Source organism: Pongo abelii, chromosome 11, assembly GCF_028885655.2.
Source record: "Pongo abelii isolate AG06213 chromosome 11, NHGRI_mPonAbe1-v2.0_pri, whole genome shotgun sequence".
NCBI lineage: Eukaryota > Metazoa > Chordata > Mammalia > Primates > Hominidae > Pongo > Pongo abelii.
Genome location: NC_071996.2, coordinates 30,259,395 through 30,275,850, shown reverse-complemented (window position 1 = coordinate 30,275,850; position 16,456 = coordinate 30,259,395). Strand labels below are relative to the sequence as shown.

Genomic DNA, 16,456 nt, shown 5'->3' with positions numbered 1-16,456 from the left:
TGCACCTGAATGTGTTTCGAGCTAGATAATCCAGCAGTGGCCAACCTGCAGATTCATTCCTTGTCTCTGAGGAACAACTGAGCCCCCTGTCCCATCCCACCCTGTGGGACATGGGCCATAGAGGGGATTCAGGCCCTGAGCTTTGGGTTACATGAAGGTTTCCAGGTGGAGGTTGTTAAGAGGAGGGTGTTCTGTGAAAATGCAATATAAACTACATGCTGTTTGCAAGCGGTTGTGGTTTTCTTGTCCAGCCCACCACTGAAGGCAAGACAGTTCTCCTGCCCAGCCCACCACCATTGTACTCTCTCCCCTGTATGTAAGCCCCTGATAAAACCCCATGTCTCGTTTGCTGGCTCTTGGTCTCTTCTTCAGTCTCTTGAACCTGGTGCCTCCCCAACTGAAGTTCATAAGGGTTCAGCACAACACAAATAGTTAGATCCAGGGAGTGCTGGGGGGAGTAGCAGAAGATGCAGGATCTGAAGGTAGTATCAAGAATGAGGAGTCTTGAGTTTGTGAGAGCCAGGCCATTAGAGCCCCTTGCACTCACTCAGCTTTGGCCACCCTGATGCAGGTGACTGGAGGCAAGTGTGTCAGCCATGAACCACATCAAGTGCCCACAGTTGAGTGGTCATCCTGATAGTTGCTTCTAGTTGTGCCTGGGAGAAAAGCTAGACACAGTCGTTGCTGGGAGGCTCTGTCCATACGTGCAGCAGTACCTGAGGCCATCCCTGGCAGCGTTCCGAGGGGGAAGAGAAATAGGTCACTCTGCTGTAACAATACACCATTAGTGATATATATTTACTGGGCACCCACTAGGTGCCTGTGCTGTTGCCAGGTAGGTAGGAAGACACAGCCTTTGTTCAGCTTGACCTGGGATGGGAGAGCCAGGCATCAGGAAAATAGTCACACAAATCACTGCAAAGGAGGAAAACATGGCACCAAACAGGGAGTCATGGTTGAGTCTGGAGGATCAGGGAAGATGGCTCTGGGAGGACTGGTGGTCTTTAAGCTGAGACCCAAAAGGTAAACATGAGTTAACCAACAAATGGAGGTGAAAGGTGTGGAGAGTAATGCTGGAGGCTCCTTAATTTGAAGGTAGTTATGATCACAAAGGCATTTACAGTCAGTTTTCTTTTTATAAAGGTGGACAGTGCAGAATTATCACCCAATTTAAACTGAATCTGTTTACCACAGTAATTATGCAATCTCTTGCAATATTCATGTTTACAGGCTGTCTCTCTAGCTGTAACCTTTTTGAGGGGCAAGATTGGGTCTGTTCTATTAGTGGTCCTAGTCCCAGCCTCAACCCCATTCCATGTGTACAGAATAGGTGAATGCATATGCCAGGCAGTAGTGCTGGGCCCAATCAGGCATTCCCAATTCATTGGCAGGACATCCTTAGCTGGGGAGAGGACTTTCATCACCCAGCATCATAGCTGGAGAAACGGGCTTAGAGAGGCAGAGGCGTTTTCCCCGTGGTCCTGGGACTCCAGCCTGGGTCTGACACGAAGGCTCCCACTCTTAATCACCCCCCTTCCTGTTTATATCATATTATTTGAGGTTGTGGGGACCATCATTCTCTCTCCTTGATGAATCTTCGGATATTATTTTAACATACAATTTCAGTGACCTTTTCACCTAACATTGTTTGATGGGTTATGGCATAAATGCATTTTGAATGAAGTTGGAGGAGAGGTTCTGGACAAGACTGGAGTAACCTCCCATTGCTTTAATCATACAGTATTATAGTTTGTCTATGGCCATACCACCCTGAATGCATCTGATCTCATAAGTGTTATATTTTACTTATTTACTTAAATTAATAAAGTTAATTTTTTAGAGCAGTTTTAGGTTCCCAGCAAAATTGAATGGAAAGTATAGAGAGTTACCCTATACTCCCCACCCCCACACACATACAACCTCCCCTACCATCAACACCCCACACCATAGCAGCACATTTGTTAAAATTGACAAACCCACATTGACAGTGACAATAATTATCAAGAAAAGTCCATAGTTTACATGAGGGTTCACTCTTTGTGTTCACATTCTATAGGTTTGGACAAATGTATAATGATATGTATCCACCACTGTAGTTATCATAAGGAGTAGTTTTTCTGCCCTAAAAATCCTTTGTGCTTTGCTTACTTGTCCCAACCTCTAGCAACCACTGACTCTTTATTGTCTCAGTTGTTTTGCCTTTTCCAGAATGTCATATAATTGGAATAATACAGTATGTACCCTTTTCAGATTTGCTTTTCTATTTACTGAGTAATATGTAGCTTTCTCATTGCCTTTCCATGGCTTGATAGCTCTTTTCTGTTTGTCACTGAATAATATTTCACTGTCTGGATGTACCACAGTTCATCCATCCACTTACTGAAGGGCATCTTGGTTGTTTCCAGGTTTTGGCAATTATGAATAAAGCTGCACTGCCATAAACATCTGTGTGCAGGTTTTTGTGTGGACATTAAGTTTTTAACTCCTTTGGGTAAATACCAGGGATCATGATTGCTGCATTGTATGGTAAAAGTATGCTTAGTTTTGTAAGAAGTCACAAAACAGTCTTCCAAAGTGGCTCTACCATTTTCCATTCCCACCAGCAATAAATGAGGGTTCCTGTTGGTCCACATCCTTACCAGCATTTGGTGCTGTCAGCATTCTGGATTTTGACTATTCTAGTAGGCATGTAGTGTTATCTCACTGTTTTATTTTCCCATTTCCCTGATGACATATGCTGTGGAACATCTTTTCAAATGTTTACATGCCATCTGTATATCTTCTTTGAGGTGTCTATTAAGATTTATGGCCCATTTTTTAAATGGGTTGTTCATACTCTCATTGAAATTTAAGAGTTCTTTGTGTATTTTGGATAACAGTATTTTATCTGATAAGTCTTTTGCAAATATTTTCTCCCAGACTGCGGCTTATCTTTTGATCATCTTGTCAGTGTCTTTTACAGAGCAGATTTTTGTTGTTGTTTTTGATGAAGTCTAGCATGTCAATTCTTTCTTTACTGGATTGTGCCTTTAGTATTGCATCTGAGAAGTCATCACCAAACCCAAGGTCATCTAATTTTTTTTTCTATGCTATCTTTTAGGAGTTTCATAGTTTTGCATTTTACATTTAGCCTATGATCCATTTTCAGTTAATTTTTGTGAAGGGTGTAAGGTCTAGTTCTAGATTAATTTTTCTTTTCCTATGAATATCTAGTTGTTAAAGCACTATTTGTTGAGTAGACTGTCTTTTCTCTGTTTATTGCCTTTCCTCCTTCATCAAAGGTCAGTTGCCTGTATTTATGTGGGTCTATTTCTGGGCTCTCATTTCTGTTCCATTGATCTATTGTCACTATTTTTTCACCAATGCCACAGTCTTATTTACTGAAGCTTTATAGTGTGTCCTCAAGTCAAGTAGTTATAATCCTCCAAAATTCTTTTCCTTCAATATTATGTTGGCTATTCTAGGTCTTTTGCTTCTCCATATAAACTTTAGAATTAGTTTGTCAATATCCACAAAATAACTTCCTGGAGTTTTGATCAGAACTGCATTGAATCAAGTTGGAAAGAACTCACATCATGACCTGATAGAGTCTTCCCATCCATGAACAAGAATATCTCTCAATTTATGTGGTTCTTTGATTTATTTCATTAGAGTCTTACAGTTTTCTTCATATAGGTCTTCTACATATTTTGTTAGATTTATGCCTATTTCATTTTTCAGATACTAATGTAAATGGCATCATTTTTTACTTGTGCATTGTTAATGTAGAAGAAAATGTTCAATTTTTTTGTATTAACTCTGTATCCTGCAACCCTGCTATAACCACTTATTATAATAGTTCAAAGGGGTTTTTTTTGGTTGATTCTTTCAGATTTTCCACATAGATAATCATGTGATCCGTGAGAAAAAGGCAGTTTTGTTTCTTCCTTCCCAATCTGTACAATTTTTATTTCCTTTTCTTGTCTTATTGCATTAGTTAGGACTTTTGAATATGATCTTGAAAAGCAGTGGTGAGGAGGGACATCCCTGCCTTGTTCCTGACCTCAGTGAGAAGCTCATTAATTGTGATGGCAGCTGTAGGTTTTTTGGTAGATATTTTGTATTAAGTTGATGAAGTCCCCCTCCCTCTATTCCTACTTAAGAGTTTTTTTAAAAAATCATGAGTAGGTGTTGGATTTTGTAAAAATGTTGTTTTTGTATCTATTATTATTATATATTTTTTCTTTTTTAGCCTATTGATGTGTTAGATTATATTAATTGATTTTTGAATGTTGAACAAGAATTGCATACCTGGGATAAATTCCACTTGATTGTGGTGTATAATTCTTTTTTTTTTTTGTACATTGTTGGATTAATTTGCTAATATTTGTTGAGAATTTTTGTATCCATGTTCATGAGATATTGATCTGTAGTTTTCTTGTCTTTGTCTGATTTGGGTATTAGGATAATGCTGCCTCATAGAATGTGTTAGAGAGTATTCCCTTCTGTTTCTATTTCCTGAAAGAGATTGTTGAGAATTGGCATAATTTCTTCCTTAAAATGTTTAATAGAGTTTTCCAGTGAATCAATCTGGGCTTGATGTTCTCTGTTTTGAAAGGTTATTAATTATTAATTCTCTGTATTTAGTAGCTATGGGCCTATTCAGATTTTCTATTTCTTCTTGTGTGAGTTTTGGCAGCTTATGTCTCTCAAGCTTGTGTCTTTGAAGGGATTGGTCTGTTTCATCTAAGTTATCAAATTTGTGAGCATAGAGTTGTTCATAGTATTCCTTTGTCCTTTTTTTTTTATGCCGAGATGGAATCTTGCTCTGTTGCCCAGGCTGGAGTGCAGTGGGAGGATCTCAGATCACTGCAACCTCTACCTCGTGGGTTCAAGTGATTCTCCTGTCTCAGCCTCCCGAGTAGCTGGGATTACAGGCACATGCCACCACGCCCAGCTAATTTTTGTATTTTTAGTATGGACAGGGTTTTACCATGTTGGCCAGGCTGGTCTCGAACTCCTGACCTCGTGATCCACCTGCCTTGGCCTCCCAAAGTGTTGGGATTACAGGTGTGAGCCACCATGCCCAGCCTCCTTTGTCCGTTTAATGTCCATGGGATCTATAGTGTTATCTCCTCTTTCATTTCTGGTATTATAATTTGTTAGATTTTTTCTTAGCCTAGCTAGAGTTTATTAATTTTATGTATTTATTTAAAGAACCTGCTTTTGGTTTCATTGGTCTTCTCTATGGATTTCCTGTTTTCACACATTGATTTCTGCTCTAATTTTTATTTTTCTTCTGCTTATTTTGGATTTAATTTGCCCTTGTTTTTCATCAGTTTCTGCAGGTGAAAGCTTGGATTAATGATTTTAGATATTTGTTCTAATATATATAAATATATAAAGTGTTATAAATTTTCATCTAAGTACTATTTTGCAGCATCACACAAATTTTGATGTTTGTTTTCATTTTCATTTAGTTGAAAATATTTTAAAATTTTCCTCAATTTTTTTCTTTGACCCATGTGTCATTTCAAAGTGTTTTTTAAGTCTCCAAGTATTTGAGAATTTTCTATTATTTTTGTGGGAAAAAAAATAAAAAAACAGACCTTGTATGCCTTCTCTTCTTTTAAATTTGTTAAAGTGTTTTATGGCCAAATGTGGTCTGTCTTGGTGAATGTTCTAGGTGAGCTTGAGAGGAATGTGTAATCTACTGTTGTAGGTTGTGTAGTCTATAGATGTCAATTATATCACGTGATTGATGGTGTTGTTCAGTTCAACTACGTCTTGTTGAGTTCAACTATGTCTTTACTGATTTTCAACCTGCTCTATTTGTCCATTTATCATAGAGAAGTGTTGAAGTCTCCAACTATGATAATGAAGTCATCTGTTCCTTCTTGCAGTTCTATCAGCTTTTGCCTCACATATTTTGGTTTTCTATTTAAGCACATACACATTAAAAATTGTTATGTCTTCTTGGAGTACTGACTTTATCATTGTGTAATGTTCCTCTCTGTCTCTGATAACTTTCCTTGCTTTGAAGTTCGCTCTGCCTGAAATGAAATTAGCTACTCCCTCTTTCTTTTGATTAGTGTTAGCATGGTATATCTTTTTCCATCCCTTTATGTTTAATCTATATGTGTCTTTATGTTTAAAGTGGGTTTCTTATAGACAATGTATAGTTGTCTTGTTTTTTGATCCACTCTGACAATTTCTTTTAGTTGGTGCCTTTAGACCATTGATGTTTGGGGTGATTACTGACATAAATAAATATGTACCATATTTGTTACTGTTTCCTATTTCCTGTCCTTTTTCATTGTTCCCATTTTTCTCTTGCACTCTTTTTCTGCCCCTTGTTGGTTTCTTGTTTATTTTGCTATGTTGCCCAGGCTGTTCTCAAACTCCTGAGCCTGAAGCAATCCTCTTACCTCTGCCTCCTGAGTAGCTGGGATAATAGGTCTATGCCACTGTGTCCAGCTCTGCCCTTTATAATTTTAATTGAGAATATTATTTCATTTTCTCTCCTTTCATAGCATATTAGTTATACTTCTTCACTTTGTTTTTAGTGGTTGCCCTTGAGTTTGCAATACACATTTACAACTAATCCAGGTCCACTTTCAAATAACACTATACTATTACATGGGTAGTACACATACTTCATAATAACAAAATAAGTCTTTCTTTATTATACTTTAAGTTTTAGGGTACATGTGCACAACATGCAGGTTTGTTACATATGTATACATGTGCCATGTTGGTGTGCTGCACCCATTAACTCGTCATTTAACATTAGCTATATCTCCTAATGCTATCCCTCCCCCCACCCCACAACAGGCCCTGGTATGGATGTTCCCCTTCCTGTGTCCAAGTGTTCTCATTGTTCAATTCCCACCTATGAGTGAGAACATGTGGTGTTTGGTTTTTTGTCCTTGTGATAGTTTGCTGAAAATGATGGTTTCCAGCTTCATCCATGTCCCTACAAAGGACATGAGCTCATCATTTTTTATGGCTGCATAGTATTCCATGGTGTATATGTGCCACATTTTCTTAATCCAATCTATCATTGTTGGACATTTGGCTTGGTTCCAAGTCTTTGCTATTGTGAATAGTGCCGCAATGAATGTACGTGTGCATGTGTCATTATAGCAGCATGATTTATAATCCTTTGGGTATATACCCAGTAATGGGATGGCTGGGTCAAATGGTATTTCTAGTTCTAGATCCCTGAGGAATCGCCACACTGACTTCTACAATGGTTGAACTAGTTTACAATCCCACCAACAGTGTACAAGTGTTCCTATTTCTCCACATCCTCTCCAGCACCTGTTGTTTCCTGACTTTTTAATGATCGCCATTATAACTGGTGTAGGATGGGATCTCATTGTGGTTTTGATTTGCATTTCACTGATGGCCAGTGATTATGAGCATTTTTTCATGTGTCTTTTGGCTGCATAAATGTCTTCTTTTGAGAAGTGTCTGTTCATATCCTTCACCCACTTTTTGATGGGGTTGTTTGTTTTTTTCTCGTAAATTTGTTTGAGTTCATTGTAGATTCTAGATATTAGCCCTTTGTCAGATGAGTAGATTGCAAAAATTTTCTCCCATTTTGTAGGTTGCCTGTTCACTCTGATGGTAGTTTCTTTTGCTGCGCAGAAGCTCTTTAGTTTAATTAGATCCCATTTGTCAATTTTGGCTTTTGTTCCCATTGCTTTTGGTGTTTTAGACATGAAGTCCTTGCCCATGCCTATGCCCTGAATGGTATTGCCTAGGTTTTATTCTAGGGTTTTTATGGTCTTAGGTCTAACATTTAAGTCTTCAATCCATCTTCAATTAATTTTGTATAAGGTGTAAGGAAGGGATCCAGTTTCAGCTTTCTACATATGACTAGCAAGTTTTCCCAGCACCATTTATTAAATAGGGAATCCTTCTCCATTTCTTGTTTTTGTCAGGTTTGTCAAAGATCAGATAGTTGTAGATATGTGGCATTATTTCTGAGGGCTCTGTTCTGTTCCATTGATCTATATCTCTGTTTTGGTACCAGTACCATGCTGTTTTGGTTACTGTAGACTTGTAGTATAGTTTGAAGTCAGGTAGCATGATGTCTCCAGCTTTGTTCTTTTGGCTTAGGATTGACTTGGTAATGTGGGCTCTTTTTTGGTTCCGTATGAACTTTAAAGTAGTTTTATCCAATTCTGTGAAGAAAGTCATTGGTAGCTTGATGGGGATAGCATTGAATCTATAAATTACCTTGGGCAGCATGGCAATTTTCATGATATTGATTCTTCTTCCTACCCATGAGCATGGAATGTTCTTCCATTTCTTTGTATCCTCTTTTATTTCATTGAGCAGTGGTTTGTAGTTCTCCTTGAAGAGGTCCTTCACATCCCTTGTAAGTTGGATTCTTAGGTATTTTATTCTCTTTGAAGCAATTGTGAATGGGAGTTCACTCATGATTTGCCTCTCTGTTTGTCTGTTATTGGTGTATAAGAATGCTTGTGATTTTTGCACATTGATTTTGTATCCTGAGACTTTGCTGAATCTATCAGCTTAAGGAGATTTTGGGCTGAGACAAGGGGGTTTTCTAAATACACAATCATGTCATCTGCAAACAGGGACAATTTGACTTCTTCTTTTCCTAATTGAATACACTTTATTTCCTTCTCCTGCCTGATTGCCCTGACCAGAACTTCCAACACTATGTTGAATAGGAGTGATGAGAGAGGGCATCCCCGTCTTGTGCCAGTTTTCAAAGGGAATGCTTCCAGTTTTTGCCCATTCAGTATGATATTGACTGTGGGTTTGTCATAGATAGCTCTTATTATTTTGAGATACGTCCCATCAATACCTAGTTTATTGAGAGTTTTAGCATGAAGTGTTGTTGAATTTTGTCAAAGGCCTTTTCTGCATCTATTGAGATAATCATATGGTTTTTGTCTTTGGTTCTGTTTATATGCTGGATTACATTTATTGATTTGCATATGTTGAACCAGCCTTGCATCCCAGGGATGAAGCCCACTTGATCATGGTGGATAAGCTTTTTGATGTGCTGCTGGATTTGGTTTGCCGGTATTTTATTGAGGATTTTTGCATCAATGTTCATCAGGGATATTGGTCTAAAATTCTCTTTTTTTTGTTGTGTCTCTGCCCGGCTTTGGTATCAGGATGATGCTGGCCTCATAAAATGAGTTAGGGAGGATTCCCTCTTTTTCTGTTGATTGGAATAGTTTCAGAAGGAATGGTACCAGCTCCTCCTTGTACCTCTGGTAGAATTTGGCTGGGAATCCGTCTGGTCCTGGACTTTTTTTGGTTGGTAAGCTATTAATTATTGCCTCAATTTCAGAGCCTGTTATTGGTGTATTCAGAAATTCAACTTCTTCCTGGTTTAGTCTTGGGAGGGTGTATGTGTCAAGGAATTTATCCATTTCTTCTAGATTTTCTAGTTTATTTGCATAGAGGTGTTTGTAGTATTCTCTGATGGTAGTTTGTATTTCTGTGGGATCAGTGGTGATATCCCCTTTATCATTTTTTATTGCATCTATTTGATTCTTCTCTCTTTTCTTATTAGTCTTGCTAGTGGTCTATCAATTTTGTTGATCTTTTCAAAAAACCAGCTCCTGGATTCATTGATTTTTTGAAGGGTTTTTTGTGTCTCTATTTCCTTCAGTTCTGCTCTGATCTTAGTTATTTCTTGCCTTCTGCTAGCTTTTGAATGTGTTTGCTCTTGCTTCTCTAGTTCTTTTAATTGTGATGTTAGGGTGTCAATTTTAGATCTTTCCTGCTTTCTCTTGTGGGCATTTAGTGCTATAAATTTCCCTCTACACACTGCTTGGATGTGTCCCAGAGATTCTGGTATGTTGTGTCTTTGTTCTCGTTGGTTTCAAAGAACATCTTTATCTCTGCCTTCATGTTATGTACCCAGTAGTCATTCAGGAGCAGGTTGTTCAGTTTCCATGTAGTTGAGCGGTTTTGAGTGAGGTTCTTAATCCTGAGTTCTAGTTTGATTGCACTGTGGTGTGAGAGACAGTTTGTTACAATTTCTGTTCTTTTACATTTGCTGAGGAGAGCTTTCCTTCCAACTATGTGGTCAATTTTGGAACAGGTGTCATGTGGTGCTGAAAAGAATGTATATTCTGTTGATTTGGGGTGGAGAGGTCTGTAGATGTCTATTAGGTCAGGTTGGTGCAGAGCTGAGTTCAATTCCTGGATATCCTTGTTTACTTTCTGTCTCGTTGATCTAATGTTGACAGTGGGGTGTCAAAGTCTCCCATTATTATTGTGTGGGAGTCTAAGTCTCTTTGTAGGTCTCTAAGGACTTGCTTTATGAATCTGGGTGCTCCTGTATTGGGTGCATATATATTCAGGATAGTTAGCTCTTCTTGTTGAATTGATCCATTTACCATTATGTAATAGCCTTCTTTGTCTCTTTTGATCTTTATTGGTTTAAAGTCTGTTTTATCAGAGACTAGGATTGCAACCCTTGCCTTTTTTTGTTTTCCATTTGCTTGGTAGATCTTCCTCCATCCCTTTATTTTGAGCCTATGTATGTCTCTGCATGTGAGATGAGTTTCCTGAATACAGCACACTGATGGGTCTTGACTCTTTATCCAATTTGCCGGTCTGTGTCTTTTAATTGGAGCATTTAGCCCATTTACATTTAAGGTTAATATTGTTATGTGTGAATTTGATCCTGTCATTATGTTGTTAGCTGGTGATTTTGCTCATTAGTTGATGCAGTTTCTTCCTAGCCTCGATGGTCTTTACAATTTGGCAAGTTTTTGCAGTGGCTGTTACCGGTTGTTCCTTTCCATGTTTAGTGCTTCCTTCAGGAGCTCTTTTAGGGCAGGCCTGGTGGTGACAGAATCTCTCAGCATTTGCTTGTCTGTAAAGGATTTTATTTCTCCTTCACTTATGAAGCTTAGTTTGGCTGGATATGAAATTCTGGTTTGAAAATTCTTTTCTTAAACAAGGTTGAATATTGGCCCCCACTCTCTTGTGGCTTGTAGAGGTTCTGCCGAGAGATCAGCTGTTAGTCTCATGGGCTTTCCTTTGTGGGTAACTCGACCTTTCTCTCTGGCTGCCCTTAACATTTTTTCCTTCATTTCAACTTTGGGGAATCTGACAATTATGTGTCTTGGAGTTGCTCTTCTCGAGGAGTATCTTTGTGGCATTGTCTGTATTTCCTGAATTTGAATGTTGGCCTGCCTTGCTACATTGGGGAAGTTCTCCTGGATAATATCCTGCAGAGTGTTTTCCAACTTGGTTCCATTCTCCCCGTCACTTTCATGTACACCAATCAGATGTAGATTTGGTCTTTTCACATAGTCCCATATTTCTTGGAGGCTTTGTTCATTTCTTTTTATTCTCTTTTTCTTGAAACTTCTCTTCTCACTTCATTTCATTCATTTGATCTTATGTCACTGATACCCTTTCTTCCAGTTGATCAAATCAGCTACTGAGGATTGTGCATTCATCACGTAGTTCTCATGCCTTGGTTTTCAGCTCCATGAGGTCCTTTAAGGACTTCTCTGCATTGGTTATTCCAGTCAGCCATTCATCTAATTTTTTTTTCAAGATTTTTAACTTCTTTGCCATTAGTTCAAACTTCCTCCTTTAGCTCAGAGTAGTTTGATTGTCTGAAGCCTTCTTCTCTCAGCTCATCAAAGTCATTCTCCGTCCAGCTTTATTCCATTGCTGGTGAGGAGCTGCGTTCCTTTGGAGGAGGAGAGGCACTCTGATTTTTAGAGTTTCCAGTTTTTCTGCTCTGTTTTTTCCCCATCTTTGTGGTTTTATCTACCTTTGGTCTTTGATGATGGTGATGTACAGATGGGGTTTTGGTGTGGATGTCCTTTCTGTTTATTTGTTTTCCTTGTAACAGTCAGGACCCTCAGCTGCAGGTCTGTTGGAGTTTGCTGGAGGTCCACTCCAGACCATGTTTGCCTGGGTATCAGCAGTGGAGGCTGCAGAACAGCGGATATTGGTGAGCAACAAAAGTTGCTGCCTGATCGTTCCTCTGGAAGTTTTGTCTCAGAGGAGTACCTGGCCATATGAGGTGTCAGTGTGCCCCTACTAGGGGTTGCCTCCCATTTGGGGTACTCAGGGGTCATGGACCCACTTGAGGAGGCTGTCTGTTTGTTCTGAGATCTCAAGCTGCATGCTGGGAGAACCACTACTCTCTTCAAGCTGTCAGACAGATACTTTTAAGTCTGCAGAGGTTTCTGCTGCCTTTTGTTTGGCTATGCCCTGCCCCCAGAGGTGGCGTCTACAGAGGCAGGCAGGCCTCCTTGAGCTGTGGTGGGCTCCACCCAGTTCGAGCTTCCTGGCCATTTTGTTTACCTACCAAGCCTCAGCAATGGTGTGCGCCCCTTCCTCCAGCCTCGCTGCTGCCTTGCAGTTTGATTTCAGACTGCTGTGTTAGCAATGAGCGAGGCTCCATGGGTCTAAAACCCTCTGAGCCAGGCGCAGGATATAATCTCCTGGTGTGCCGTTTGCTAAGACCCTTGGAAAAGCACAGTATTAGGGTGGGAGTGACCCGATTTTCCAGGTGCCATCTGTCACCCCTTTCTTTGACTAGGAAAGGGAATTCCCTGACCCCTTTCACTTCCTGGGTGAGGCGATGCCTTGCCCTGCTTCAGCTCATGCTCAGTGCGCTGCACCCACTGTCCGACACTCCCCAGTGAGATGAACCTGGTACCTCAGTTGGAAATGCAGAAATCACCCGTCTTCTGCGTCGCTCATGCTGGGAGCTGTAGACTGGTGCTGCTCCTATTCGGCCATCTTGGCTCCACCCCAATAACAAAATAATTCTAATCCCTCACTCCCATTTCTTGTATCTTGCTGTCATTCATTTCATTTACATATAGCTTACATAAGTGTGTGTATGTGTGTGTGTGTGTATATATATATATATATATATCTTCAAATACATTGTTGCTATTATTTTTTGAACAAACTTGTTAGATCAGATAAGAAAAGTAAAAGTTCTTATTCTATGTTTACTTATTATCTGATGCTCTTCCTTTCTTTACATAAATCTGAGTTTCTGATATATAATTTTCCTTTTCCGAAGAACTTCCTTTAACACTTCTTCCAAGGCAGGTCTACTGGCAACAAATTCCCTCAATTTCTGTCTGATAAACGTTTGTTTGTTTTTTTTTTTCTCCTTCATTTTTAAAGGATAATTTTGCAGGATATAGAATTCTAGGTTGGTGGATTTTTTTTCTCTCCACACTTTAAATATTTTACTTCACACTCTTCTTGCTTGTATGGTTCTGAGGAGAAGCTGGATGTAATGCTTATCTTTGCTATCTCTAGGTTTTCCCTTTGGCTTCTTCCAAGATTTTTGTTTTTATTTTTGCTTTTCTCAAGTTTAAATATGATATACCTAGGTGTCTGTATTTTATATTTTCGTATTTATTCTTCTTTAACTTCCCTGGATCTGTGGTTTGGTGTCTGATATTAACTATGGGAAATTCTCAGTCATTATTGTTTCAAATACTGCTTATGTTTCTTTCTTTGTTCTCCTTCTGGTATTCTCATTAAGTGTATTTACAACTTTTTTAGTTGTCTCACCATTCTGGACTATTCTATTTTTATACATCTTTTTTCTATTTGTGTTTTGGTTTCAAAAGTTTCTAAGGTCATATCCTCATGCTCAGAGATTCCTTTCTCATCTGTGACCAGTCTAATAATGAACCTATGAAAGGGAAACTTCATTTCTTTTGGTGTTTTGACATCTAACATTTAAAAAATTGGTTTTTTAGAATTTCAATTTCTTTGCTTTACATTATTCATCTGTTCTTACATGTTGTTTCCTTTTTATTTTAAAGCTGTTATTAATCATAGTTTTTAAAAAATTCCTTGTCTGATAATTCTCACATCATGGCCATCTAAGACTCTGGTTTCATGCTTGTTCAGTCTTTTCAAACTGTGTTTCTTGTCTTTTAGTGTGCTTTGTAATTTTTTGTTGAAAGGTAGGCATGATGCACTGGGTAAAAGGAACTGTGGTAGATGGGCCTTTAGTTAATATGGTGGTGAGGTATGGGAGAAGGGGAAGTGTTCTGTAGCCCTGTGATTAGGTCTCAGTTGTTTTTTAGCCTGTGTGCCTGGACTGTAAACTTCACTAGTGCTTCTCAGTCCTACTTCCCCCTTAGGTGGGGCAGGATGGCTACAGGGGACTGGAGGTGGATATTTCCCTTCCTCCAGGTAGATTGGGCTCTGATAAAAGCCCTCAGGTTAGGCTCTGGTAAGTTAATTCTCATGATGGTAGGCCATATTAAGAACAGAATGGTTTGGCATATTTCAAAATGGATTCTTTTCCCTTCCCCTTGCCAAAAGCACAAGGTGATTTTTCTCCAGTATTCACTGTGAGGACCTGATAGAGACCCTTGAGATAATAAAACATAAAAATGTACACCTCTACCGTCTACCCCCTTCCATGACTAAGTCTTCCTGGAGTTTTTAACTGTCAGATTTTTCCACTCTGAGCCTCCAGCAATTTGTCAATTAGAGCTTACGTTTTCTTACCCCAGCACTGGTTCCTGCAGAAGTTTCTGGTTGTGGGTTTTTGCTCTGGTAAGCTGTGATGCTCTATATTCACCTGACCATTTTTAGAGCAGCATTTAGCCCTGTGATCTCACTTCTCTGACAAATCTAAGAGGAGTTGTTGTCTTTCTGGTTTGTTCAGCTTCTTCCTCGTTTTTCTGTTTTATTTTTAAATTCCATTATTTTCTTTGTTCCAAGGTAAAGGAAGCAGCTGATGAGGCTGAAATGGTGTTCACGGCACATTGCAGAGCAACGGTGGACTTCCAGGTGAGCGGGGACTCCTGGCGGGAGCAGAAGGAGAAGCGAGCAGCCATGATGGTGGGAATTCTGATTGGCGTGTTTGTGCTGTGCTGGATCCCCTTCTTCCTGAGGGAGCTCATCAGCCCACTCTGTGCCTGCAGCTTGTCCCCCATCTGGAAAAGCATATTTTTGTGGCTTGGCTACTCCAATTCTTTCTTCAACCCCCTGATTTACATAGCTTTTAACAAGAACTAAAACAATGCCTTCAAGAGCCTCTTTACTAAGCAAAGATGAACACAGGGGTTAGAGAGACATGGGTAGATTGTAAGGTGGAAGGAAACTTGGGACTTTTCATCAGTGATCTGAGATTCTTCCCTCCACAGCTGAGTGCTAATGCTGTCTTCAGAGTTATACCATTGGGCCTGGACTGTAGAAGCAGCAGAGCCAAGGCTCTCAAGAAAGACAGCAAAGCTCTGGCAGATGTAACTATGCCTTCTTCCCATGTGCATGGCAGACACTGCCAATTGGTCATGGCTTGGCTCCCCACTGAGCAGGAACTTGGTCTCAGAATCCTTTCCAGGACAGCACTCTAGGCAGCTACTGTTGATTATTTAAAATTGATGCAAGACTTGAAGCTGATTTGCTTTTCCTTTGTCAATAGTATATTCCTCAGAAGGGGGGTTCTCAGCACAGGGCCCCAGTGATCTGTTTGGTGGCCCACTCAGAAGACTTTCTCCTTTGTGAAAGAGCCCTCTAAATCTTTTATTCACCTTACTTAGCTTATCTTCCTCAGCCTCTTATGCTTCCCCAACAGGAGAGTGTATCCCAATTTGTGAGAAGATGAGGATGCCTGAAGTTTTGTTTTAAAACAAAAGGTGTTCAGTGCAAACCATACCTACTGAATCAGGCTCTCAAAGAAGAGGTCTGGTAATCCATCTCTTCAGTTGTCTAGATAACTTTCTTTTCATCAGTGAGAGATACTTCTGGATATTCCGGTTGCTCTTTAGGCCAACTAAATTGGTATTTCTGGGAGGTGAAACCCCAGGCAACAGTGTTTTTTAAAGCTTGCCAGGCAATTCATTTCTAGGCTCAGAATCATTCTTATGGTATACACACACCTGCATATGACACCGAGATGGGAAAAAATGATGTCTGTTGTAGGATTCAAAACCGACAACCCCTCACCCCTACCCAAAACTGCCACAGTGACTCATGGCCTTCCAGAAAATGTTAAATGTGGCCCAGATGTATAGGAATCCAAGGCATGGACTACATCATCTTGGCCACAGTCTACCTGATTTTGGAGGCAGAATAGCTGTCTATTGATTAGGCTTTTTAATTTGCAAAAAAGGGTCTGCTCCACCATTGGTTCATTTGATATCTGAGTTATATAGACATTCTTCACCCTTACACTAAAGAGTACCAGTATTTTAAGGTTTATTAGAGAATACAGGCCCACAGTTCCTTTTCCAAAGCCTTTGGGACCAGATGTGTTTCAGAATCCAAAATTATTTTTTGGGTTTTAGAAAGGCATACATACTATATAGACATGTATGGTATAGTCCATAAGTTAGAAAACACCCCTGACTGGGTCTAGGACAGCAGCATGTTATCAGTAATTTGAGTATTTCTGCAGTAAGATGTATGAATATATACATTGTGAGAAAAGGACTAGAAATAGCCTCATATTAGTGCA

The 16,456-nt window shown here is 39.5% G+C and overlaps 1 protein-coding gene across 1 annotated transcript in view; it reads left to right on the top strand.

The window, feature by feature from the left end:
* Nucleotides 1-15,054, top strand: part of LOC100447946 (5-hydroxytryptamine receptor 5B-like) — a 48,260-nt gene extending 33,206 nt beyond the window's left edge. Inside the window, 1 exon segment of the mRNA XM_024243832.2 lies at nucleotides 14,719-15,054. Coding sequence (XP_024099600.2) covers nucleotides 14,719-15,054 — 336 coding nt within the window.
* The last annotated feature ends 1,402 nt before the right edge of the window (nucleotides 15,055-16,456 follow it).